The sequence below is a fragment of the Cordyceps fumosorosea genome (genome assembly GCF_001636725.1).
Source record: "Cordyceps fumosorosea ARSEF 2679 chromosome Unknown scaffold_42, whole genome shotgun sequence".
Lineage (NCBI taxonomy): Eukaryota > Fungi > Ascomycota > Sordariomycetes > Hypocreales > Cordycipitaceae > Cordyceps > Cordyceps fumosorosea.
Genome location: NW_017387342.1, coordinates 84,383 through 107,188, shown reverse-complemented (window position 1 = coordinate 107,188; position 22,806 = coordinate 84,383). Strand labels below are relative to the sequence as shown.

The window sequence follows — 22,806 nt, the reverse complement described above, 5'->3', positions numbered from 1 at the left end:
AGAACGTGCTGGGCCAAAACTGACAGGTCGCGGGATAATGAATGGCCAAGCTGATGAAGGGTGAAAAGCCACTAACTGGCCACCAAGCCGGCTGGAAAAGAATTCACTGGGGGGGACAGAACCGAAATTCCCGGCGGTTGTAGGTTCAAAGTCCATGTCCTAACATTGAAGCAACGGATCTAATGCTGAGATTAGAAGAAATCTCATGCTCTCGTCAGTGGATAATGACACAAGGATGATATTGGCACATTCGTCGAACACAAGCAGTATCTTCTGTTTTCCTCGTCGCAACGCTACTATGAGTTGCTAGCCATATCTCACCCTAACCTGCGTTGGCATATCAGCAGGCTGGACTTCTAGGATTACATCCCGCCACGCTGCAGGAGCAACCTTTTATACACTCATTATATTGATCCTGGTTGCACGTTGGGCTTAGCGAGCAGTACGGACCCCAGCCGCCGTGGCAAAAGCAGTGACAGGTGTGTTCGCATGCCAAGCCGTCGATACACTCGACAGATGACAGGGCTCCATGGCTCAGCATCGCCACACAAAGAGAAATGGCAATATTAACTGAAAGCTTCATTGTGGCACGTTTCTGTTACAATAATAAGTAAGCCAACAGTATAATTTTCTTATTTTCCTAGCAACTTACGTACTTGATTCTTCGATAGGCTGACCACCAAAAGTCTTTATCAAGATGCTCTCTGTAAAGATGGAATGTGTCATTCTAGATAGAGAGAGAGAGAGAGTCTATTTATTCAAAAACTGAAAAGTCATTGGCACGATAGTTTTTCCAATAGCAAAGGCCCTCGATAGGAACAAGCACTGACACGAGAGCTCATAGCTTTGCGGTCCATACTTCCTGCGTGATCTCTGCTAGCTGCCGCTGTGCTGCATGGGCTCTGTGCTTGGTGCATATGCTTATGCTAGCTGCTTACGTGTGGCTCTATGTGAGCTGCAGTAGGCTCCGTGCTGGCTGTACGGCTCTATGCCAGCTGCATGGACTCTATGCCAACTGTAGAGGCTCTATACGAGCTGCTGCGTGGGCCGCATGCTAGCTGCATGGGGCTCCGTGCCAGCTGCATGGGGCTGTGCCAACTGCATGCGGCTGTGTGCTAGCTATAGTTATAGGAGTTGCTGCGTTGGACCCCTTCTAACGTGTTCTGGTTAGTCGAAGCTTGACCTCTCCAGTCGCTTTTTAGGCGGACAGGATCACGGCGAGAGTGCTGACAGTGCACTTCTAGTCTCAATACGTCGTTATATACAGGCTTTAAGTATACCATCAAACTGTTAACTGTAGTGTTGCTTTCTTAAAGACCTCGTAAAAGTGGTGGTAAAGTTGTATAGCTTCATGGTTTGACTAGCTACAACACACTTGTCCGAGCTTCTTCGCCAAGAGGTTAGGGTAGTCCTAAAGGCTAGAGAAGAGATAGTAACTGGCTATTAGAGAAAATAGTATTATATATATGTATTTTTTTTATAACAGGGAATGTGTGGCTATTGATACGTTGCGAAGTAATAGGTCTAGAAAATAGCTACATGGATAGATCCACCTTGTAGGTATACTGCTACAGGCCTCTTCTCTCCAGAAAAGCCTACTCTGAATATGTTTCTTGCCCGGATCTCTCCTTCCCAATACCTGGCAAACTCTCCAGATGTAATACTCAGGACATAAACGGCCCCAGCAACAGTGCCGTAGACCAACGTCGACCCGGAGACTGCCAAGTCCACTGGGAGGTTCTCAAGGGCTGCGGTGAGCACACTACCAACAGGTGGAAGTGTATTGAGATTCCATGATTGAACGGATCCATTCTTTGTCCCTGCGAAAAGGGTATCTCGGACTAGATAGACAGGAGCTACCCGAACTTGGTTGGGTCCATATCCGTCCAAAACAGCTTCACAGAGCCTAGTGATGTGAATTAGCGAAGATAGCGTCCAAGCTCCATCAAGGCAAACACAAACCCGGTAGTCAAATTCCAAACTCGTATGTGGCCGTCCTCAGCACTCGTAACAGCTCGATTTCCATCTTTCTTTACAAAATGAATACCAGATGTGTGACCCTCCAGAACATGGGTGCATTCTCCAGTCTCCGCATTCCATACGCGAGCGTTGTTATCGAGACTGCCAGATATGATGAGGCTGCCATCAGCGATGAGGCAGCGAATCTCTGCAGTATGGCCTGTGAGAGTCTTTCGTCGCTCGAGAAAGTCATTCTCCAATGCCCATATACGAAGAGACCTGTCTTTAGACCCGGATATAATGGCCCGATCATCTAGAAACTCTAGACATCGTACACCAGCGTCATGGGCTTTGATCGTTTGCAATACAGCTCTAAGCAATTGTGTTAGCAGAAACAGTTCCAATGACCGTCGGATCACATACCCAGACTGAGAATCGAGCAAGTGAATTTCGCCATTCAAGCTGCTTAAGACTGCAAGCTTATCTCGACAGATAATTTTCCAACCACTTCCCACTTGTGCTATCTTGTGAACCGATCTAGCTTCTAAATCGGCCTTATAAACAGCCCCAAAATCAGTTGCAATAAAAATGGAATTTCCACTCGTACAAATAGATGTTATAATGAAATGATTAACTGATGGGATCGCCGAAGCTCTCAATACCTGAGGCTGGTGAGTCGTGTGCAGAGGCTGGATGATAGTTGCCATGGCTATGTTTCCTAACGGTTTCTGCAGGCAGTTGAGATAACAGAAAGATGGCTGAATGCCAATAAAACTGAATAGTGTATATGGAAGGGAAATAATGACCTTTTTATAGTTCTGCCAGCAGGCGTAAGACGGACGTGTCGCAGTGGTATTGGGGGAAGATATGGAGCGCTGGACTAGCGTCGGCCACTCATGCTCAGCACCACCAACTTTTCCGCAGTGTCAACACATGACGAAGCTGTCACGTATCTACACCCTCCCTGTAAAAAGTTAGCTGTAGGAGCCCTTTCTGGTAAGAAGGCGATAATGTTGCTACAGTCCAGGGCAGTTATAGGAAGGATCCGCGGGGTATTGCGAGGCGCGATCCTGCACCAGTGGGTCGACGAATCACTAACTAGGTGACAGCAGCCTAAAAAAAAGGTCTCTCCTGAGCTATCAAACACTAGAAATAACCTATACGAGCGTAGAGAGCGCGTTATGAAGTCACGAGACTTTGAGGAGCGTTACTGTACTACCGGAATTATGTGCCCCAAACTGTCGAGACAAACTATGGATGTCAAGTTGTGGCGCCGAGAGCCCATGCTCTGCTGCTGGTGCAGTCAGCAACGCGTAGTACATTGTTGAACGACTCGATGAGGAAACTGATTTTCCTCAAACAGCAGATTGAGCATGCTTCTATTGCTCGATTTTTCGAGTATATTAAGCTAGTTGAGTTCGAGAGAACAGCCAAAGTGAGGACCCAGTCACCAATGAAATGGTGTTCGTGTTTGCTCCACCATATTGTAGTTTGTGCTTTCAGTTCAGCCAAGTCATGATTGTCAATGAGACAATTTCGTGATGGACTCAGAAAAGACAAGGCAAGGTTAATGAGTTGATTGTGCGCTACATATAACTCTGTAAAAAAAAACAGGTAAGATCACATAACTGAGGTGACCAGCGGAGCGCCAACATGCCGAGATGCGCCAATTCGGTGGAACAAGGCCACAAATTGATGCGATACAGGTTCGAGAAATGATGCAGGTGGCAGAAGAATCTTTGTTCCCGACTAGAACACTGACAAAGTACTCTTTATCAATTTCCGCGGCGGCAGATGCAGCCAACGAAGCAAATAAGCCTTGCACAACCGATTAGCATTGCCTTTTAGGAACCAAACACCACACGCTATTCGGCATGCGATGCAGCGGGGATCTGTTCAGTAATGAGAACTTACTTTTTGACAGGCACGCTGAAGTCTCCTATGCCAGAATAAGCCCACTGTGCGGGAACAGACTCCTTGGCTTCCACCTGACCGCCGCGCTGAATGGTAAAAACAACGTTGGCCCGGTCAAATGTTTTCTCAAATTTTACTGTATCAGTAGTGGAATCCTGAATGTTGAGAGTAAGGCCAAGAAGGTCGGTCAATCCATGCTTGAGAAGCAAGTCGTTCAATTCCGCGTAAAAGGCAGGCTTCTCAGGCAGCGGCTTATAAACTACAGGGGCCAAGCCTTCGTTGTAACCAAATTCGAAAGGAAACATGCGGCCCTGACGAAAAACCCAAGATCTGGGCTCAACAGAGCCCCCGATCACGTCCGAGTCAGATTGGGCGTACTGCCACGGGGAAGAGACGGCGCCCAGCTCGACTAGCTTCTCAGAAGGGGAAAGGTCAAAGTGGCGATGAAGCAGGCAAATGGCGAGCTCATTGTAGACATTGTGCTTCAAGAACAGTTGACTTCGAAACCATCAATATAGATACAGACGGAAGTGGGGCCAGAAGATAGACGTACGCAATTTCTTGCTCAATGATGCTCTGCGGGTTGCGAAGCTCAAAGGTGTCAGAGGCGACATCAAGAGAAGGGAGGGAGTCGTAAACAGTGGGGTCGTATACTGCAGCAGCGGCCATTGTCAATATAGACTGAGATGTATATGATAAGTGTTTGGTTGTACGGGTGACTGTATGAAGAATTGGAGTTCTTTTAATGTTGCGTTTGGCTGAGTGATGGGTGCCGTATTTATAGTTGCTCGCCTGTTGCCAAGAACCGGACTTTGGAAGAAGTTCTCAAACAAAGGCTTCAACTAATCGCATACAAACGCTTTTTCATCTATCTCGTCATTTCAGTGCACTTGATCCTGTTTGATCCATGACATGCCGGCAACGTAGCGTAACTCGGAGAAAACAACATCATAGTTCAAGCCACAGACGGAGCAGGGGATGGAGACAAAGATAAAACGCAACTGCGCTGCAGCAAATTCGATGATCAATACATGCATGTGGTCTGCAAGTGGCATGCAAGAGGTGGCAGACTATGAATTTACCTATGCAAGTGGCATTCAGGTCATGCATGTGTCAGTCGTCCCCACAACTGGAGAACCTGCGAAGTTGGCTCGCGACGCGGCTTTCGCTCCTGTGCGCGATGACTACAGGTGAGATGCCAGCTACATTTCCCACCCGACTATCTGCGCGCAATGTTCGCAAACAGGGTTGTGTCTCTTGTCGAGGAAATGGGAAGGGTGCCGGTGGCGATTTAAAGAACCAACTTTGTCTGTCGCGCTGGATAATGGAGAGATACACGTCCTCAACATCGAGAATGAGGGAAACAATGGTTCTTCGAGGTCATGCCTCGGCAGTATGGGCACTGGAGAGCGACGGTAGCCGAATCGCCAGCGGAGACGGTAGTGACTCTCTAGAAATACGAATATGGAATCTCATGCAAGGAGGGTAGGTATTGAGCGATCTGCCTCAAATGTATCTGGAGAAGTTACTGAAATCTAGCAGAACTTGCACGCATGTGCTTAAGGGACACCAAGCTACCATCCGATACCTGGCTCCTGTTAGACGGGAATCCTCTCGTATCTGCGTCGAAAGACGGTGTTATCAATGTCTGGAGTCTGTACAAGTCCGAGTGCAGTCAAGAGCTTAGTGCACACGAAGGTGCTTTGAGATGTCTTGGCGTTGATCAAAAGTCGACATCTGCTTGTCTCCGGCAGTTCAGGCCGAACTGTCCGGCGTGTGGGATATCAAAAACGGGTTTCACTGTGAGAGGGTATTACGAGGCCACGCAGGTACCATATGTTGTCTCGGTGTTCACAGTCAAAAAGGAATTGTTGCTTCCGGTGGCGAGAAGGGCATGCTCATGCTCTGGAATATCGAAGATGGGTAGGCACTACTACGGGAAGAAAAGTGGTTGCTCAAGCTGACGAGATTAGATCGTGCCTATTCGCAAGTCAGACACATACAGATAGCATTATTGGCTCCTGAAGTTCTTCAACGACGGAACTGCACGACATTCCACTGGATATATTTCGACATGGTCACTAGAGCCGACGATCCGTCTTACTGCTTCTGTTGATTCACACCTACCCGGCACTACCTGCATCGATGCTGCAGGGAATTGCATTGCTTCAGGCGGCAAGAATCACCAAGTCAAGATTTGGTGTCCGCAGGAGAGCTCAGAGTCTATAACGCTGTCTCCAAGATATCAGCCAAGCTGGGCAGTGGACCTTGTGGGCTCTAATCGAGTAGCAGTTGTTGCGAGCCGTGACAAGTCTGCGCTAGTTGAAATAATTCCATTCTCGGACGTTGACCATGACAATAACAGGACTGGTGAACTGGTTTTGTTTGGATTATAACCAGCCAATCGGATCTCCGATTTTGCCCGCCATCGGGAAGAGCAAGAGGAGCGGGGAAATCTTAGGGAGAAAAGATATACAGATCTATATACCCGAAATTTCAGTAGGGTCAGAATCATGCGCATCTTTAAGAAAAGTTTTTTTGTCTGTTGAGAAACTTACAATCTAATTATCATCCTTTGCCTCCAGGGTAGGGAGTATGTCCAAGAGACAAGAGACTCTGTAATAGGCCAACAGGGATGCCGGGCGGCCAGCGACCAGGATCCTGCCGGGAAAAGGGTAAATTAATGACCAATGCTACTCCGTAGGCTTGTGGGAGTGGGTTGGTTTGGTGGAGGAGATCTTTTGGTCTTCAAGCCCCTTGTCAGCAGAAGGAAAACTATGACTAACGGACAATCCCGAGTTTTATCATCATTCCGTCTCTCCATTTCCATCATGACCAGAACACTCATTTTCGCTTCCTACAGCTCGTCGCCCCCAACACACCTTGGAGCCCCAGGATCCCAAAGAAGCTTACAGCAGGGGGCAATTTTGCGCGCCTCAACTTGCCAGAACAAGACGAGATACATTGCTGGCCTTTCTTTAGACCAAGCTGACGCTTGCTTGCGCGCACACCCTGACCAAACTCGGGATTTGCTGCGTCTCTTACTGTAACCAGACAAGGCCGATTAGACAACCAGCGCTCGAGAAAGACAACAAGGTCCAGCATTGCCTCGTCTGTTCTCTCTTGGCAACTTGTGCCACCTCCCGCCCCTCCCCTCCACCCTCGGAACGGCTCGCCAGCCCCAGCCCATATTCCCAGAGGCTAACAAGGGATGGTCGGAGGCGACAACGAATGACCTTGTCCCCATTGTCTCATCGGTGGACCGCCGTGGACCGGAACTAATCAATGTTTACCAGTAGTTGGCCGTACAGAATCGCACGTTGTAGATTATAATGTTCGGAGTCGGGTTTCCTTTTCTAGTCGCGGGCCCCCCTGGCCTATAAGCGAGGCGTTCCTCCTGCGTCACCTTCGCTGCAGAATATATAGGCTCAACACCCCCGTTGGCAACTGCGTGAATGAGAATTCTCGGCTTGCCATGTAATACAAAACGACTGCGACTCACCGATCACGACGAAACTGCGCTGGCCTCCCTCCAGAAGCCGCCCGATATGGGTGGTGTCCAACGCAGAGGCGACCATGTCCCAGACCGAGGCCCCGCGCTTATTCGCATCTTGTGGTTGCTGGCAGCGCTGGCTGGCATCACTGCCGTTCTCCGCGTCGTCGTCCGAAGTCGCAACCGCATGTTTGGATGGGGCGACATTTTCATGATCTTTACCATGGTAAGCAGCAGTTAGTCCCCCAACCGCTAGGGGGGGAAATCATGTCCTCTACGAGTGCTAATCGTCGGGCGCCCGCCTTGATCGCGTAGCTGTGTTTTGTCGGCTGGAGTATTGTCCTGACCCTGTATGCGCAAAAAGGGGGATCAATGCTTACTGACGTCGCCAAGACGGGGCCTGACAACGTCGCCGACGTGCTGTTTCTGAGTTGGCTGAGCCAGGTGTTTGGCATTATGGGGGTGGCGGCAGGCAAGATTTCCGTTGCGGCGCTGCTCCTCGCCATCATTCCACTGACTGAGCTGCGGTGGCAGCGCGTATTCCTCTGGATCGTACCAGTGACCCTGGCAAGTCTCGTCGCCATTGCCTGTTCGACTTTGACATTTGCGCAATGTGCGCCCGCCGCGGCGCTTTGGGACCAGGGGGTAGAGGGCGAGTGTATTGACCCTCACGTCATGTCTTCTTTCGGGACGTTTACCGGAGGTAAATGCTGATGCCGTCTTCCGACACTGCCGGGAAAAATCCCCGCTGACAAGCTTCCCAGCGTTCAACACGTTCACGGACGGTAGCCTTGCCATCATCTCGGCCACCATCTTCTGGCAGCTCAACAACACGACGACCGAGAAGACGCAGCTCACCATCGTCTTCGGCCTCAATATCCTGACGTCCATCTGCTCTGGCATCAAGACGCAGTACCTCGCGGAGCTCGCCAACCGCACCAACCAGACGTGGGCGACGTACGACATATTCGTCTGGGTCTCCGGCGAGCTGTTCTTCATGATTGTCTGCGGCGGCATCCCGACGCTACATACCTTGCTCGCGTGGTTCCACAGCGCGGCCAAGAGAGTGACGGCGTCGTCGTCTTGGCAACAGCAGCGTGAGCAGCAGTCGCGGAGCTCGCGGAAGGGCAGCGCGCGGCTCACTTCGGATGCCGACACGGACAAGAACGAGGAGGGGTGGGCGGAGCTGGCCGAGCTCCGCGCCATGGCGCACCTCTCCATCCAGACCAAGACGACGGTCGAGAGGGTGAGACCGCGCAGCGATAGCGTGGACTGGCTCTTTGAACATAAAAATGGCGTCAGGGTCGAGATCATGTATGACGTCCGGCGGGATACCAGGCCAAACTCGGCGGTGCCGCCCATCGAGCCGCGAGGCGGCCACCCATAAAACGGGACGCCAGGGCGTGGAAATATTGACATTTTGTTTAAAAGACAGAGCGCTTGACGACGGCATGAAAATAGTGTTTCTCGCATTTACAAGGCGTTGTAGTTCCTTTATCTGTATCTGTTGTATTCTATGTATGTCCAGGGAGGGCAGAACTGAGCCCTCAGTTGTTTCCATTCGCTGTGCTAAAACAAGTTTGGTGTCGTTGATTCGTGAAATGACGTCTGCGACGGTGTGTCGTCCCATCTTCTGTACCGCTGTGCCACGTTGGGCACCGCGGCCATGTTGTACAGCATATCGTCTGTCCACAGATGGGCAAAGTCCGTCTGCGGCTCCGACCCCACGGGGTGGTGGCCATGAGGCAATAGTTGAGGGACTGTAGGGAGTATCTCGGGGTTGAATGCGGATGTCGGCGTCTGCAGGGACAGAGCCGGTGTGCTGGAGCCGTCTCCGAAGACGAAGCCACTGCCGTGCTGGTCGCTGCCGCCGGCGTGGGGAAGGATATGCCAGCCGCCAGCGGCATCCCCGTCCGCGCAGCGAATGCCGCTGCTGGTGACGCTGCCGGTCTCCTCGGAGCCGTCGTCTAGAACGATGCCGGAGTCGGGCCGCGGATGGAACTTGGTGATCGCTTGCTGGTGCTGGCTTGCAACACTGCCGCCGACTCCTCCCCGGGCTGCTGCTTGCTGTTGTTGCGCCGTCCGGCTCAGCTCGCCCTTTTTGTTGCTACGGTTCACGTATTGAAGGCCCTGAGCGGTGCGGAGACACTGCTCGACCGTCTCGGCGAAGCACTGGTGCACTTGCCCGCAGATTGTGTCGAGCGTAGGTTGGTTGGAGATCTTGTCTCGCAGCGACAGTCGCAGCATGGCAAGCGAGGCCTGAAACCGCGACGCCAGCTCAAAGTGCTCAATCACGGGAATAAAAACTATTGAAATGGGTTAGCATGCTGCTTCAACTCCCTGACCCGGCTGAATAGAACTAACGAAATGGTTGGATGGCATGGTCGTCGTCGTCGGGGAATAGTAGGTTCCAGATCTCCCTCCATTGCACGACTGGCGACGTGCCGCTGGCCCGCTTGCGACTCAGCAGCTTGTTGCATGTCGGCCCGTCTATGCCTGACTCTGGATCGTGATCGGCAAGATCACACATGAGTTCTTTGGGTAGTCTTTGATGGTCGCGAAGCTCCTTGCGGGAGTAAAAGTCACGATTGCATCGATCGCACAGAAACGCAGACGGGTCGTCGCGCTTGTGCTGCTTGACAATGTGCTGCCTAACAGAAAAGTTTTAGTAAAATAGACATCACTGATTTGGGGCTGGGCTCGGCCTGCCTTAATTCTGCAAATTTCGGAAAGTACGTCATGGCGCAGCTGTGGTGATCGCGGACGTTGAAGCGCTGCGGGTTGCGCTTGCGGAAAGGGCAGCTGAGTCGCAAGTGTCCATCGTCTCGGAAGCTCTGTCGGGCCTTCTTGGCCGGCAGGAAGCCGGCGCCTCCCTGGCCGTCTCCTTGGCCATCGTCCGGGCTGTCGTCCTGCTTGCGCTTGGAGGAGCCGGACTGTGATGATCCCGACTGCGAGCTGCGGCGGGCGTTGTGATCCGCAGGTGATGAGTTGTTGCTGGCACACGAGTTGCGTTGTGAGCTGAACTGCTCACCATCCTCGGTCGGGGATTGCCAAACAGCTTCGCCCAGGTCACGAATATATCTTGCAGACAGGCGTCGCAGACTGCTGATCTGTGGCCCCTGCTCCGGCGCGTCTACGCCATACACCAACTGCAGAGTGTAGGTGACCAGCGTATCAGCATCACTCCCAGGCGCCTCATCGCTAAGAATAGAGCTTGCGCCGCAGCTCATTGTTTGGGGACTAGCAGTATCGTCTTGTTCACAGCCCTCGGCATTTCCGGACATGGAGGCATCGTCGTCACTTATATGCTGGGCAGTCACCGGGCTGGGGATATCTTTAGCAACATGGCCATTAATAACAACCCGCAGTGCTCACCTCTCGAGATCGTTTTTGTCGCTTTCGTGTAAAATGGCTTTCGGTGACATCGACGTCGTCAAGGCGGATTGCATTGTCTTGCCGAGCTTGTCTTGGTCGAACTCGTCCTCCCTGTCACCAACCCACGTCGATCCGGAATCAAAAGACGCAAAATGGTGGCGCCGTCTTTCTCTTTCGGCCACCCGGGAGCTCGGACGGTCGAAAGACGGAGGGCAGAGCAGGTGATCCTCGATTTCGCTCTCGTGTACGGTGCTGATTGGGCTTGCGACAGTCGACGCAGAATATGTCGTGTCCGAGTCGAAGAAGGGCGCCGAGGATACGGATGCAGTGCTGCACATGGACTGCGCGCGCGAGTGGCGGCGCAGCGAGCTCGGAGCGAAGCGAAAGGTCTCCGGGAAACGCTTGCGAAAGGCAGCTTCTGGTTTTGGAGATTCCGTGGCTCGGGGCGCAGGGCCAGTGTCGCTGTGGTGAGTCCAGGCTTCCATTGCTGTTGTGGTGATGGACGACGTTGTGTTAGGGGCCCGAGGTGTCACGAAAGGACTTGTAGATACTATTTATTTCTTCTCGGATTAAAAGAAAAACGGTCATAATGGCATCTACAATCTCTGGACGCCATATTCCCTGGCAGGACACCATGTGGGCGGTGAGGCTAACTGGAGTCGGTCATGCCGTTGGGTGGCTGTGATTCGTTCGTGATGGCCGTCGCTTCATGGACAAGGCTGTCGTCACCAGGCACACCAGGCACACCAGGCAACCGTTCATAGTAAAAAAGGCACCCCCGCAGATCTAGTCGTGCTAAAGTTGCTTGATTGGCTTCCCAACCGAGGCGTCTGTAACCAGTCGGGCGAGTGAGGAGACAGCCCCGATTCCCACGACGCATGATCACAGCATGCAGTGTCTCCTTTATTAGTGCCCTCTCGATTTGCAATGAGCGAGTTCCAGCCAGCATGGGTATCGAGAACCATCGCAAGGACAGGGGATCTATGGGACTTCCGATAGAGCAGGTGTGAGTCAGCACAAAAATAAATGGACAACTCGACGCGGTATTTTCTGAAGGGGTCTACTGATGGTGATTGGAAGTCTCTCAGTCTTCTTAGTACCGTGGCTTATACTTATTGCCTAGCTGCTGGTTGCGCATTGTTACAGGGTAGCTGCAGCGCCGTTGAGCCTAATTTCGCGCCGACTTTGTCTTATTATTCTTAGTGTATTCGTCAGCAGAATCCAGATTCATTTCTTCAACCTTCGTTGCCTTTATTATTGTCATCCATTTCGCCGCGCTTTCATAACGCAATCCTGACCACTGTGAAGAATGAGCTCTGGGCCAGTCTCGCTCGTGCCAAAGTCATCTGGTCGCAAGGGCAACAAAAAGGTCCGCACGGGCTGCCTCACCTGCAAGCAAGTTCAACCACATCCCTGTCCTGTGGCTTAATTGTAACCGCCACTCTAGAATCCGCAAGGTAAAGTGCGATGAGGCAAAACCGTCATGTCTTCGTTGCGTCCGGACAGGCCGCACTTGCGAGGGATATGCTGGCCGGGCGCCGCCCCCCAACAATACAACGAGTCTGGTTCGCCTGACGCCGACGATGGATTTCGGGTCGCCCGAGGGATGCCGCGCCTTTGACTATTATCGCAGCCAGTCAGCGCCCGTCCTCGGCAACATCATGGACTCGGAGTTCTGGGGTGGCTTGGTGATGCGACTGAGTGTGACGGAGCCCATTGTGCGACATGCTGTGCTGGCGATGAGCAGCCTCCATGAGCACCTTAGCACCCACAGAGGGCAGGGCAACATGGCTGGGCCGTCGTTCATCTACTCCGAGTATGGAAAGTCCATATCGGCACTGCGCCAGTGGAAATCCAGCGACGGGCCGGCCGTGCCCCTACTAGCCTGTGTTCTGTATACCTGCCTGGAGTTCTTGCTGGACAACGAAGAGGCCGCGAGGATGCACATCATCGAAGGCCGGAAGCTTCTGGGATCTCTCAGCAATACCTCCTCGTCGCCTGCAATTGACTTGATCAAACGAGATTTAGTTCCCATGTACACGCGACTCGGTCTCGCGGCGTTTCTTTACGGCGGCAAGCCCCCCGGAGTGCCGAAGCATTTACGTCCATCAATCGCGCCGCCTGTGAAGTTCACCACAATGGCAGAAGCGAGAACCTTGCTATATCATCTCCTAGACGAAGCTTTGCGATTCAGTTCGGCCGCACGGCCAAAGATCTACACGGGAGAACTGGATGCGGAGGGCTTGCAACAGCTCGCGTCGGCGCAGCAAGCCCTGCTGGCGTGCTTAGACCACTGGCACGTCATTTTTGTTGTTCTCACCAGCAGCTTGAAAATGACACAGGCGAATCTTTGCGTGCAGAGTCTTTTGCTCATCTATTACAACACGGCCGTTATCTGGCTGGCCACCTCGCTGAGCCAGGAGGAGGTGGCCTACGACGCCCACGTCTCCGCATTCGGCACCATCGTGTCGCTTGCCGCGGCCATCATCGCCAGCGCGCAGAGAGGATCCCCCCTGCACTATTTCAGCTTCGAGACAGAGCTCATCGCGCCCATATACTGGACGGCGCAAAAGTGCCGGCATCCGCTGCTGCGTCGTGCCGCCGTGAGGCTGCTCATGAAGGACGAGCTGAAAGATCGGCGAGAAAACCTTTGGCACTCCAACGAAGCCATTGCAATTGCGCTGCGGACGATCCAGGCTGAAGAGGGGCAGATTGACCGAGCACTGGTCGATGAGAGCATAGACGGCGCGAGCCCTGCATCGCAGACGTCGAGTAGGGATTCCAGCAAGAGCGGCTGGCATGTACCGCTCGACCGTCCGCCTACACTCACGGTCGATCAAATGGAGGAGGAGAGGCACCTACATGAGCTACTGGACTTCAACACGACGCCAGACGGTGCTGTTCAGACTGTTGGTGGTCTTGCCCAAGTCCTCAATGTGCGTCCTGAGACTGTGCAGCTTCAGTCTCCGTATGGCGTCGTCGAGGCCTCGCGTATCAAGAATGTTTTGATCGGAGCGCGGGAAAAGGCTGGCGTCACGGTGACGATATTTCGAGACCCGCAAGTTGCAGGGGATCAGTGGGATGTGAGAAAAGAGTACATACCATTTCTCTAGACCGGTATCGTTGAGAAACACATGGAGCAAGCATGCGAATGTAATATATTTTAAGGACTATTTGGTCCGGGTATCTCCATCAATCATATCCCTCCCTCTCTTGCACCGCTAACGCCCTGTCGCGGCAGTCTGTGCCAGACGCCGCTGCCTATTTTTCTCGTCCTGCTCTGCCATCACACGTGCGGTGAGGCTGGCAGCTATGGGATTATTGATGTCTCCTGTCCTATCATATTCCCTTTTCGCTTTCTTATTGTTTGTGGCTGCTTTTTCGTCGGTCTTGTCCCCATTTGCCTGTACCAGAGTTTCTCCCTTGCGTTTCTTCTTCTTTTCGGACTTGTCCTTCTTAAGAGAATGACTCAACCCCTTCGACCTGAGCTCCTCCATTCTCTCCACTAGTCGTTCAATATCCTTGTCGGTCGTTGGCAGAATCGTGATGACGTTTTTGCGCTCAAAGGGCTCGCTGCATTCGGGGCAGAGGTCTTCCTTAATTTCGGTGACGGCGACTTCAGCAAATGCATGCCCGCATGGCACGATGTATACTGATCGAGTGGCAGGGCCCATCTCCTTTAGGGAGACTGGGCAAATCCACTTGCCGCCACGGTGAAGGAACTTGAGTCGCACAATGTCGCGGAGGGAACGAATGTTGGTCAGGGGGACGTCCGAGTCCGTAGACTCTTCATCTGGCATGAGATACTTCAAAACTGCCTCGTAGTTATATAGCCGACCAGATGCATCCGAGACTGCTGTTTCCATGTCAAGAGGCGCATCGCTGAGCGTACAATGCGACCAGGCGTGGCCGAGGGATTCGAGAATGGTCGCTTTGAGTTCAGACACCGTCGGCATTCGAGCGGCATTCTTCACAAGCTCCCGGCGCTTCGGTATCGAACCGCCGTCGTTACCCATGATAATCAATATTTTGTATCGAGAAGGTTGCTGTGCTGAATTTTGAGTGGTGACGGCTAGACACGACGACACCCACGATGCGAGATGTGGGTCGCCGTTGCACAGTGTGCACCGTAGCGGGTCGCAAGTTCGCCTAACATCGGCCCGTGCTAAGAACAGTGCCGGCCTCTTTTGCGCACTGTCCCTTGATCAACCCAAGCTACCTATCCTCGCACGAGGTCATCGAATCACCACCTTCAGCCACGCATTTGCCCACTGCACCGCATCATGCGTTAGCGTAGCTGTGGTAGCACTGCGTCGTCTGTTTCTAGCGACCGGTATCTCGACATTCTCATCACCCAGCTGTCGCGTCGCCCCCTCGCACAAACCCTCCGCCAACCCACCAACCCACTCGTCCGCTCACGACACTTGGAGCGCACTTGGGCGACTGCATCACTTCTGGACGACTGCGATCGAGTCTTGCGCGATATCCCATATGTTACAGCTCTACCGCTGTGAAAAGTCTCCGCCATGACGCAGCAGCAACCTGCTGCTTTGGAGCAGCTCGAGTACATTACCCGCCAATTAAAGTCTAGGTAAGACAAGAACAAACACATCGCTACATTAGCCCGTTTCTACCTACTGACCGTGATGACAGAGGCAGTGACGATGTTCGAAAAAGGGCGGCTTCGCAGTTGAAGACTCTAGTTGGCGTCTGCCACCGAGGTAAGCCTCTTTCTTGCCTGCTTTGTTGTGGTCATAACTAATAATACCTACGCAGATCTTACCCCGGAACAATTCCAGTCCTTCTACAATGCCGTCAATAATAAGATCACGCAACTCATAACACATGGCAGCGACTCGGCCGAGCGCCTGGGCGGTATCTACGCCCTGGATGCGATTCTCGACGCCGAAGGCGAAGGCAGTTCGAAATACACACGATTCCTTCAAAATCTGAGGAGCGTTCTGCGGGGAAAAGAGCTGAATCTGATGCGACCTGCCGCCGCTACACTCGGTAAACTTTGTCGCCCTGGCGGTTCCATGATTTCGGAGCTTGTCGAGGCCGAAGTAAACATGGCATTCGAATGGCTGCAAAATGACCGAATCGAGGAACGACGCTACAGCGCGGTACTAGTCTTACGAGAGCTCTCCATCAGCACTCCGACGTTGATGTATCAGTTCATTCAGACCATTCTTGAGCTGATCTGGGTTGGCCTGCGAGATCCTAAGCAACAAATCCGCGAGGCGTCAGCCGAGACCGTCAGTGCCTGCTTCCGCATTATCCGCGACCGAGACCAGGAAATGAAGCAGATATGGATGAGCAAGATCTACAACGAATGCAGGCAGGGCTTCCGAGTTAATACTATGGAGTATACGCATGCGTCGTTGCTGGTTTTGAAGGAGCTCCTTGAACAAGGGGGCATGTTCATGCAAGAACACTATCAGGAATCATGTGAAATCGTGTTTCGACACAAGGACCACCGCGAGCCCACCATTCGAAGTACAGTGGTACTCCTCATCCCCGACTTAGCAAGCTATTCTCCTGCCGATTTTGCCCAATCATGGCTGCACAATTTTATGGTCTACCTCTCTGGGATGCTCAAGAAGGATAAGGAGCGGAATGACGCGTTCCTTGCCATCGGAAATGTTGCTAACTCTGTCAAGAGCGCAATTGCACCATACCTTGACGGTGTTCTCATATATGTGAGGGAAGGGCTAAGCGTGCAGTCGCGCAAGAGAGGCTCTGTGGACCCTGTTTTTGACTGCATCAGTCGCCTCGCCGTGGCAGTTGGCCAAACTTTGACTAAATACATGGAAGCGCTGCTCGACCCGATCTTCGCCTGCGAGCTTACACCCAAATTAACGCAAGCGTTGGTTGACATGGCTTTTTATATACCGCCCGTTAAGCCCACAATCCAAGAACGACTTTTGGATATGCTTAGTATTGTTCTGTGTGGCGAGCCCTTCAAGCCACTGGGTGCTCCTCAACCCAACACCCTCTCATCTGTTCCTATTATTGCTAAGGACGGTAAAGACGCACAAGCATATGAACACCGCCGATCTGAAGTCAAACTCGCACTTAACACGCTGGGAAGCTTTGATTTCACTGGCCACATTCTGAATGAATTCGTGCGAGACGTGGCAATCAAATATGTTGAAGATGAGGACCCGGACATCAGAGAAGCCGCCGCGCTTACTTGCTGTCAGCTCTATGTTCGGGATCCAATTGTCAACCAAACAAGCTATCATGCACTCCAAGTTGTCGGCGATGTGATCGAGAAGCTCCTCACCGTCGGCATCTCGGACCCTGAACCCAGCATTCGCGAGACTGTTCTTGCAGCTCTGGATGAAAGGTTTGATCGCCACCTTGCCAAGGCTGAAAATATCCGTATTCTCTTCTTTGCTCTAAATGACGAAACCTTTGCTATCAGAGAGGTCGCTATTTCTATTATTGGCCGTCTAGCGAGATACAACCCTGCATATGTCATTCCTTCTCTCCGCAAAACTCTCGTTCAGATGCTAACGGAGCTGGAGTTCTCGGATGTCGCCCGGAGCAAGGAGGAAAGCGCTAAACTACTCCGGCTGCTTGTGCAGAATGCGCAATCCCTCATCAAACCATACGTTGAGCCTATGATGTCGGTCCTTCTGCCAAAAGCTAGCGATCCCAATGCCGCTGTCGCAGCAACAATCCTCGACGCAATCGGCGAGTTGGCAACAGTGGGTGGCGAGGATATGCTTCCCTATAAAGACCGTCTCATGCCTCTGATCATCGAGGCTCTCCAAGACCAGAGCTCAAACCCAAGGCGAGAGGCTGCGCTTCACACTCTTGGACAACTGGCTAGCAACTCAGGCTACGTCATCCAGCCATATATCGAATACCCGCAGCTATTGGAGAATCTACAGAGCATCATCCGCACCGAAGACCAGCGCGGACCCATTCGGCAGGAAACCATCAAGCTGATGGGTATCTTGGGCGCTCTTGATCCCTACAAATGTCAGCAGGCAGAAGAAAAGCCTCTCGATACCCAACCTCGCTCAGACACGGGGGCGACGACTGATATTTCCCTCATGATGAGCGGATTGACTCCGTCTAACAAAGAATACTTCCCGACCGTTGCCATCAACGCCCTACTTCAGATTCTCAAGGATCATTCCCTCGCCCAGCATCATGCTTCCGTCATTGAAGCCATCATGAGCATCTTCAGGACCCTTGGCCTAGAGTGCGTTTCCTTCTTGGACCGCATTATTCCTGCGTTCTTGCAAGTCATTCGGTCCTCGCCGTCAACAAGACTGGAGTCCTACTTTAACCAGCTGGCAACGCTGGTGAGCATCGTCAGACAGCACATCAGAAACTACCTCCCCAGCATCATCGAGATACTACAAGAATACTGGAACCAATCGTCATCATCACTGCAGACTACCATCCTCTCGCTTATCGAATCAATCTCCCGGTCGCTAGAGGGAGAGTTCAAAATCTTCTTGGCAGGGCTTCTACCATTGCTGCTCGGTGTTCTCGAGAAAGATACCAGTCCAAAGCGTGCGCCGTCGGAGAGGGTCTTGCATGCTTTCCTTGTTTTTGGAGCCAGTGCCGAAGAATACATGCATCTCATTATTCCCGTCATCGTGCGAACATTCGAGAAACCAGCCCAGCCCGTATTCCTCAAAAAGCAGGCAATTGAATCTATTGGCAAGATCTCGAAGCAAGTCAACCTCAACGATTACGCCGCTAGGATAATTCACCCCCTCACGCGCGTGCTTGATACTAGCGAGCCAGCATTACGAACTGCGGCATTGGATACCATGTGCTCCCTCATCCAGCAGCTCGGGCGGGATTATATCAACTTTATGGGGACTGTAAACAAGGTGGTCAACACGCGCCAAATTCAGCATTCAAACTACGAGCTTTTAGTAAGCAAACTCCAGAAAGGCGATCCGCTCCCCCAGGACCTGAATACCGAAACACGCTACTTTGATCGAGGTATCGAACCTGCATTCGCAGACCTAGGCACGAAAAAGCTGGAGATGAATGCTATACACTTGAAAACTGCCTGGGATACTAAGGGAAAGTCGACAAAGGATGACTGGCAGGAGTGGCTGCGAAGGCTCAGTACAACCTTGTTGTCGGAGTCTCCAAATCATGCGCTTCGCGCTTGCGCGACCCTAGCAAGCGCCTACTTGCCACTTGCGCGAGAGCTGTTCAACTCTGCTTTCGTGTCTTGCTGGAGTGAGCTGTTCGAACAATTCCAGGATGAGCTGATCCAAAACATCGAGAGTGCGATCAAATCCGAGAATGTTCCGCCGGATTTGCTTGGACTCCTCTTAAACCTTGCTGAATTCATGGAACATGATGACAAAGCCTTACCGATTGACATTCGGGTTCTTGGTCGGGAAGCTGGGCGATGCCACGCCTATGCCAAGGCTCTCCACTACAAGGAACTTGAGTTCCTCCAGGATCAAAGCAGCGGCGCGGTGGAGGCCTTGATAGTGATCAACAACCAGCTCCAGCAGTCGGATGCTGCAATCGGTATCTTGCGAAAAGCTCAGCTCTATAAGGAGGGAATTCAGCTGCGCGAGACCTGGTTCGAGAAGCTTGAGCGCTGGGAGGAGGCCTTGGCATTTTACAATAAGCGCGAAGCCGAAGTGCCCCCAGAGCAAGCCGTCCCTATCGATATTGTGATGGGTAAGATGAGATGCCTACACGCGCTCGGCGAATGGGATGCCCTTGCGACGCTCACAGGTAACACCTGGCAAAACTCGGCTCCTGAAGTACAGCGCAAGATTGCACCACTGGCAACTGCAGCTGCCTGGGGACTTGGCAAGTGGGATTCTATGGATAACTACTTGTCTTTATTGAAGCGCAACTCCCCAGACCGCTCATTTTTCGGCGCCATTCTTGCCCTACACAGAAATCAATTCAGAGAGGCGATACTCAACATTCAACAAGCCCGCGAGGGCTTGGACACGGAGCTAAGTGCACTCGTCAGCGAGTCGTACAATCGAGCTTATCCTGTTATCGTTCGCGTGCAGATGCTTGCTGAGCTAGAGGAACTCATCACATACAAGCAGTGTGACGAGAAGAAGCGTGCGACGATGCGTAAGACCTGGGAGACACGTCTTGAAGGCTGTCAGCGCAATGTTGACCTCTGGCATCGTGTGCTCAGACTCCGTGCGTTGGTTATTACCCCCGCGGAGAATATGCGCATGTGGATCAAGTTTGCCAACCTATGTCGCAAGTCTGGTCGCATCGGCCTTGCTGAGAAATCGCTGAAGCAGCTGATTGGAGTTGACGCCCCTCTCGAGAACATGATTCCGTTTTGGAAGGAGGGCTCGACGCTACCGAAGAATGTTCCGGCTCAGGTCATCTACGCTATGCTTAAGTTTCAGTGGGAGACTGGCCTACAGCCCAGCAGTCTACCATTGCGCCGCATTTCTGAGCGCACTCTGTATTGTTTACAGAGGTTCACCAACGAGACTGCTCATCGATTCGACATGACCAAGATGCACCTCTCATCCCAGTCTGGCACAGAGCTTACCTCGGTCGACTACTCATTCCAGAGTCAAGTCGATTCATCAATCATCACACCGCAGACTCAACGAGCACTCATGGAGCAGACTGTGCTTCTCGCGAAGTGTTACCTTCGTCAAGGCGAATGGCTTATCGCGCTCAACAAGGACAACTGGCAACGTGACAATGTTGACGAGATTCTCGCCTCCTATTCGCAAGCCACGAAGTATAACCCGCGCTGGTACAAGGCATGGCATGCCTGGGCTCTCGCCAACTTTGAGATTGTTCAGACTCTCACAGCCCGAACCGAGGCTGATGCCAATCGTACGGACTCCGCCACTATCCTTCAGCACGTTGTACCTGCCATCCAGGGATTCTTCAAGTCAATTGCACTCTCTGCTGGTAGCTCGCTTCAGGATACCCTTCGGCTGTTGACACTGTGGTTCACCCATGGCGGCCATGCAGATGTCCACGCAGCCGTCACAGAAGGGTTCTCAAACGTCAGTGTTGATACTTGGCTTGAGGTTCTTCCTCAACTGATCGCACGTATCAATCAGCCCAACATGCGAGTACAGCAGTCGGTGCAAAATCTGCTTGCCGATGTTGGGCGAGCGCATCCTCAAGCGCTGGTCTATCCTCTCACGGTCGCCATGAAATCTGCCCAGAGCACTCGCAGATCACGATCTGCAGCGCAGATTATGGACAGCATGCGTCAGCACAGCGCCAACCTAGTAGCCCAAGCCGATCTTGTCAGCCATGAGCTCATTCGTGTCGCAGTCTTGTGGCATGAACAATGGCACGAAGGCCTAGAAGAAGCCTCCAGGCTATACTTTGGTGACCAGAATATCGAGGGCATGTTTCAAACGCTTGATCCACTCCACAACCTCCTAGAGCGTGGACCGGAAACGCTGCGTGAGGTCTCATTTGCACAAGCATTCGGTCGCGATCTTAGGGAGGCGCAAGAATGGTGCCACCAGTACGAGACAAGCAGAGACATGAATGATCTGAACCAAGCCTGGGATCTCTACTACCAGGTCTTCCGTCGAATCTCTCGACAGTTGCCGCAGGTCACCACTCTTGATCTGACCTACTGCTCGCCCAAGCTCCTAAACGTCAAGAATCTCGACCTAGCCATCCCAGGTACCTACCGCAGCGGCCAGCTCCCTGTAAGGATCCAATCATTCGAGCCCACTTTGACAGTCATCAACTCGAAGCAGCGTCCTCGAAAGATCACTGCAAGTGGCACGGATGGAAATGCATACCCCTTCCTTCTCAAGGGTCACGAAGATATCCGGCAAGACGAACGCGTCATGCAGCTGTTTGGTCTCTGTAACACGCTTCTGGCAAGCGATGCAGAGTGCTTCAAGCGCCACCTGACCATTTTGCGCTTCCCGGCGATTCCGCTGTCTCAAAGCTCCGGCCTTATAGGGTGGAGGTCCAATACTGATACTCTCCATGTCCTAATTCGAGAGTACCGAGAGAGCCGCAAGATTCTTCTTAATATAGAGCATCGGATTATGCTCCAGATGGCTCCCGATTATGACAACCTCACACTTATGCAAAAAGTGGAGGTCTTTGGGTATGCTTTGGACAATACCACCGGCCAGGATCTCTACCGTGTTCTCTGGCTCAAATCCAAGTCGTCTGAGGCCTGGCTCGAGCGCCGCACCAACTACACCAGATCTCTGGGTGTCATGTCAATGGTCGGATACATCCTAGGTCTGGGCGATCGTCATCCGTCCAACCTCATGCTTGACCGTCTCAGCGGACACATCTTCCACATCGATTTTGGTGACTGTTTCGAGGTTGCAATGAAGCGGGAGAAATACCCGGAACGCGTACCGTTCCGCCTGACACGTATGCTCACATACGCCATGGAAGTCAGCAACATTGAGGGAAGCTTCAGAATCACCTGCGAGCACGTTATGCGACTCCTCAGAGATAACAAGGAGAGTGTCATGGCAGTCCTAGAAGCTGTGAGTATCCCCCTAATCTCGTTATGCGTCGCATCATACACTAATCAGAATACAGTTCATCCACGATCCTTTGCTGACTTGGCGTCTAACTAACACGGCGTCGCCTACAGGGCCAAACTTCCGCTCCGAGAGAGAGGCGGTTCTGATCGGCCTCAATGGTGGAGGTAGAGCACGAAGAGCGTCGATTCTCGACGCGGACGTTGCCCCATCCGAGCTGATGGCTGGCAACCCTGGCGCACTTGTTGCCCGGCCCAGGGCCAGAACCAACAGCCGAGCCGAGCCGGACGGTGCTAACGGCGCGCAAGACACGGAGACCCAGAATGCCAGGGCTATTGAGGTTTTGGATCGTGTGGTTCAAAAGCTCAACGGGCGCGACTTCAAGGAGAACGAGGAACTGGATGTTGTGAATCAAGTCAACAAGCTCATCATCGAAGCGACAAAGCTGGAGAATCTTTGCCAGCACTACATTGGATGGTGCAGCTTCTGGTGAGTGGTCATGGTCGGAACGAGTGTGTGGTGTTTCCTCTTTATGCATTTTTCTACGCATCTTTTTTACGCAGCGCTTGATTGCGCACTGGTTTACGCGCT

At 52.4% G+C, this 22,806-nt stretch overlaps 6 protein-coding genes across 6 annotated transcripts; 3 read left to right on the top strand and 3 right to left on the bottom strand.

Annotated features, from left to right (window-relative positions):
- Positions 1-3,869: 3,869 nt before the first annotated feature.
- Positions 3,870-4,542, bottom strand: ISF_09156 (hypothetical protein; the record flags this gene model as incomplete). The annotated part of the gene is made up of 2 exons (XM_018852759.1): positions 3,870-4,371; positions 4,427-4,542. The coding sequence occupies 2 exons, from the start codon at positions 4,540-4,542 to the stop codon at positions 3,870-3,872; spliced, it is 618 nt and encodes a 205-aa protein (XP_018700073.1).
- Positions 4,543-7,421: 2,879 nt separating this feature from the next.
- Positions 7,422-8,753, top strand: ISF_09155 (integral membrane protein; the record flags this gene model as incomplete). The annotated part of the gene is made up of 3 exons (XM_018852758.1): positions 7,422-7,592; positions 7,760-8,069; positions 8,131-8,753. 3 exons carry the CDS (start codon positions 7,422-7,424, stop codon positions 8,751-8,753), a joined length of 1,104 nt encoding a protein of 367 aa, XP_018700072.1.
- A 182-nt stretch (positions 8,754-8,935) lies between these two features.
- On the bottom strand, positions 8,936-11,226 carry ISF_09154 (Zinc finger, C2H2; the record flags this gene model as incomplete). The annotated part of the gene is made up of 4 exons (XM_018852757.1): positions 8,936-9,672; positions 9,731-10,017; positions 10,103-10,690; positions 10,742-11,226. The coding sequence occupies 4 exons, from the start codon at positions 11,224-11,226 to the stop codon at positions 8,936-8,938; spliced, it is 2,097 nt and encodes a 698-aa protein (XP_018700071.1).
- Positions 11,227-12,324: 1,098 nt separating this feature from the next.
- Positions 12,325-13,854, top strand: ISF_09153 (hypothetical protein; the record flags this gene model as incomplete). The annotated part of the gene is made up of 1 exon (XM_018852756.1): positions 12,325-13,854. The coding sequence occupies one exon, from the start codon at positions 12,325-12,327 to the stop codon at positions 13,852-13,854; it is 1,530 nt and encodes a 509-aa protein (XP_018700070.1).
- A 108-nt stretch (positions 13,855-13,962) lies between these two features.
- ISF_09152 (DUF602 domain-containing protein) lies at positions 13,963-14,757 on the bottom strand (the record flags this gene model as incomplete). Its single annotated transcript, XM_018852755.1, has 1 exon — positions 13,963-14,757. One exon carries the CDS (start codon positions 14,755-14,757, stop codon positions 13,963-13,965), a length of 795 nt encoding a protein of 264 aa, XP_018700069.1.
- A 510-nt stretch (positions 14,758-15,267) lies between these two features.
- Positions 15,268-22,708, top strand: ISF_09151 (phosphatidylinositol 3-kinase tor2; the record flags this gene model as incomplete). Its single annotated transcript, XM_018852754.1, has 4 exons — positions 15,268-15,332; positions 15,395-15,462; positions 15,518-22,218; positions 22,274-22,708. The coding sequence occupies 4 exons, from the start codon at positions 15,268-15,270 to the stop codon at positions 22,706-22,708; spliced, it is 7,269 nt and encodes a 2,422-aa protein (XP_018700068.1).
- Between the last annotated feature and the right edge of the window lie 98 nt (positions 22,709-22,806).